Genomic DNA, 3,956 nt, shown 5'->3' on the forward strand with positions numbered 1-3,956 from the left:
CTGAGGAAAATCAACCCCATCTATCAGTTCTCCTTGAAGGTAATGCTGACTAGGCTACGCACATTTTGAAGTTCAGGAGCTCACCTTCTAGAGGGACACACGAAATGTATTTTTAAGTGGTTGGTCTGTACACCTATTAAGGAAATTAGTCAGAAAAACAATAGCAGAATGAATTCAGAAGCTTCCTATACAATTATATAGAGGCATCTAAACTATGGACGTGATATCCCAGTACATTTGTATTTACTCTTAACAAAACTTTCTAGATTTTAGAAGAACAACAGTATGGGGGATCATGTAAGCAAATCAATAGTACTCAGGTATTTGGTACCCAAGTACCAAACTCAGCCTAAGGCATTACAGGAAACCCACAGAGTATACTCTTAATACACACAGGTGCAGAACTCCTCAAGAAGAGATGGATAAATTGAATCCAGCCATCTACAAAACACCATAGATTATGACCAAGTATTTATTCCAGAAATACAAGTTAATCGGACAGTTAAAACTCATGCAAGGAAATTCACCACATCAACAAAGTAAAAGAGAAAAAAAACAACACATGAACATTTCTGCCAATGCAAAGAACTTGATGAATTGCATTGCCTGAGGAACAGCAGAAACAAATTCGGCGAACTAGGGATCAATCCAAGGGTCAATCAGAACAGATTGCTACAGGGGCTCCAGTATGCAAACAGGTCTCTGATCAGTGAAGGACTGCAGCCAGGTTCTCCAGGGATGCATTTGTCGTAGTCTAGGAAAGGCACCTTCAAAAACAAGGTCCTTTCTAAGCAGTGGCTTCTGAGGGAATTGGCTGGGATAGTTAAATTCAAGGTAGAATGGTCATATCAGAAGGTTATGGGGGCTGTTCGGGAGGGTTTATTTTTTTCTAATGCCACAGGACACTGATAATCACAGGCCCTGAGTACAAAGACATTTCTTAAAACAGTGAAAGCTGCATTGCTAAGAGGAAGGCCAGGAAAATCGCATCAATGCCTTTTTCCCCATCACAACAATGCACCTGCGCATTCTTTGAGGGGAACAAGGTCTGTCTGACGAGCATTTCATTTGGACACCTTCCCTTATACACACATCACTCTAATCTTGCCTTTTGAGACATCCCCCACCTCCAGCCCCTGTCAAACTCAAATGTTTACAAGAAGACAACCTGAGCCCATTGAGGATGCCAAAACTACTGTGTGATGTGAAGAGATCGAAGGCCTTCTGCTCTCCTGGAAGCAGCTACAGTCTTGGAGGCTCACAGGGCAGTGCTACCCTGTCCTACCAGCATTCTGGCGGTGCTGCTTCTGAGACAGATTGGTGGCTGTGCTAGCAGTCCGTGGTACCTTCAGTCTTCGCCAACGCCGTAATTCAAATCCACCCATTCTTCCCTGGTCTTCCTTCTTCGTTACCCGCCTTTCACAGATGCATATGAGGATATGAAAACTCCATGGATTGGGTCAAGCACGTTTTAGTTCTCACAGCAGCATCTGTTCTTTACAACACTAAAGCTGCAGTGGGCTTTCCCACGGTGATACCTCCTTTGATTTCCTGGCTGGTGCCCCACGAGCATGGATGACTTCAATCTTTTCTCCATTTAACACGATATTGCCTATCGGTCCGACTGGGAAGGTTTTGGTGTTCTTTATGTTGACTTGTCATCTAAACAGTACCTGTTAGTAAGAGCCTCAGGGCCGCCTCCTTCGAGAAAGTAAGGTTGTGTCATCTGCATTCACAAGTTGCTCAAGAGCCCTCCTCCAACCCCAGAGGTGAGTTCTTCATATCGTCCAGCTCTGGGGGTATTTGCTCAACATGCGGATTCAGTAGGCTAGCTCCCAGGCACACACCTTTCTGAATTGTAAACCAGGCAGTATTGCCTTAGTCGCTTCCAACACTGCCTTGTGGTCTGTGTTCAGATCTCACGTGAGCACAATCAAGGGCGCTGGAATTACCGGCTTTGTCAGTGCTCTCCACAGTTAGCTGCGATCCAGAGTCAAATGCCATACACCCACCAGGATAGCTGAAATCCTAGAAGACTCCGTACCATGACTAAGGAGTCCCTGCAGCTCTCTTACATTGTTCTTGGAAATGCAAAGTGGCAAAAACCAGTTTGGAAACAGTTTAGCTGTTTCTCATAATGCTAACCACACATCTACTGTAAAACCTGGCAACTTTATTCTAGGTATTGACCCAAGAGAAATAAAGACTTGTTCCCATAAACATTTCTTCATAAGAGGTCAAATTTAGAAACCACTCCGATGACTAACAGGTGACTGGAAATGCCAATGAGCTGTGTCATCCAGACGATGGGATATTGCAACATGAAGGTAGAAATGACGGATAAACACGACAGCACAGATGCATGGACCGTCCCGGGTTACACAGGAGATCCTTCTAACAGTCTTTCAGAATTTGCAGAGAAACTGGAATTGGAACACATGCCTCACATTGTTATTCAGTCTGCTTTTACTCAATCCCTGGTTGTGTCATGGGTTAGGTGTTGGGGGAAAGATCCGTTTGAAATCACCAGCCGCTCCGAGGGAGAAAGAGGAAGCTTTCTACAGCTGTCAAGGGTCACAGTCTCAGAAACTACAGGAGCAGGGCTACTCTGTCCTACAGGGTTGCTATGAGTCAGAATCCATTTGATGACCCTTTGACTTTTGATTCAAGAAAAGGTGAGGTGGTTGGGGAGCGGCTTAGCAATGATTTTAAAGCTTCGTATGCAGCAAGTGGAGATGATTGTGACATTGTTGCCTATGTCACAAAAATTACATCCTGCTTTTCCTCCCTGTCTATCCCTTAAACTGCAGCCCTGTGTATCTGGAGCAAGCTAGACATCCAAGCACCCATTTGCACCCTCTAACAGTCGCATTAAATCCTGTAGGCCTTCAGCACGCTGTTCCTCAGAGCCATCCAGCAGGCTGCCAAGGTGGAGGACCTGCAGGAGCGCATCTCCCAGCTGACGGAGAGCATCACTCACGCCGTCTTCCTCCACATCAGCCAGGCGCTGTTTGAGAAGGACAAGCTCACCTTCCTGTCCCAGATGGCCTTCCAGGTGAGGAAACCCAGAACCCCAATTGCACACCTCTGTCCAGTATAGACTTGGCTTCTGCTGGCAGAGTCATAGAAACGTTTACACATGCTTTGAGGACACAAGGAGATGCTGCATTTCCCACGGGGACATGGGGAGGTGACATGCTTCTCCTGCACCACACCTCACTGATGTGGAGGAGACATGCATGTTGAGCTGCCACCACCGCGGTTGCCCTAAAGCCTAGGAGAGGAGATTGCTGCTTCTCAAGCCCTGCAGAAAACCACCGAGGTGCGAGCAGAAGTTATTTCAAGATGAGGGTGATTCATCCAAGTTTGAGTGCTCCTAGGAGCTACTTGGAGTTCCTTCAGGAGACTGTGAATGGGAAGAGCACTCCAGGTTTTACGCCCCTACCCTCAGTTAGACCCGCTTCCCTTCTGTCTCTTTCACATGGTGTTCTGCGAAAGATTTTGTTGAAGTAAATATGTCCCTGAGAAGGAAAGCAATTAGGGTCCCTTTTCTCAATGAAATAAGCATGTGTCCTTTAATTAACTAGTTCGCTTCAGAGTTCTTCATGACAATTCCAGCCAGCCTAGGCAGGACAGTCCCTGCCTTCGCCATGCTGTGCCCTCCAAAGGGCCCTGCACACAGAAGATGCTCGGAAGTGTCTACGGACAGTACTCACAGGGACTGCTCTCTCTCTGGTCTTTGTAGATGTCTTTGGGTTCTAGGAAAGTATATGGATGTAGGTATTTTATAATGTATGAGATTAAATAGCACAGTATTGCAAAGTGAAATATTTTTTAATATGAATCTCTCATTGACAGTAAATATTTTACACGTATTTCCAGGAGTTACCGTGGGTAATGTGTGCACACATGCATGGTCAAGCATCTATTTAAAACAGAAAGTCCTAGATGAATCC

General features: G+C 45.7%; 1 protein-coding gene across 1 annotated transcript in view; it reads left to right on the forward strand.

Annotated features, from left to right (window-relative positions):
• DNAH11 (dynein axonemal heavy chain 11) overlaps positions 1–3,956 on the forward strand; it is a 330,595-nt gene that overhangs the window by 284,051 nt on the left and 42,588 nt on the right. The window contains 2 exon segments of the mRNA XM_045288657.1: positions 1–39; positions 2,885–3,055. The exon segment at positions 1–39 is cut by the window's left edge and continues 138 nt beyond it. Coding sequence (XP_045144592.1) covers positions 1–39; positions 2,885–3,055 — 210 coding nt within the window.

This window comes from Echinops telfairi, unplaced genomic scaffold (genome assembly GCF_000313985.2).
Source record: "Echinops telfairi isolate 266 unplaced genomic scaffold, ASM31398v2 ScPeMD7_23;HRSCAF=83, whole genome shotgun sequence".
NCBI classification, from domain to species: domain Eukaryota; kingdom Metazoa; phylum Chordata; class Mammalia; order Afrosoricida; family Tenrecidae; genus Echinops; species Echinops telfairi.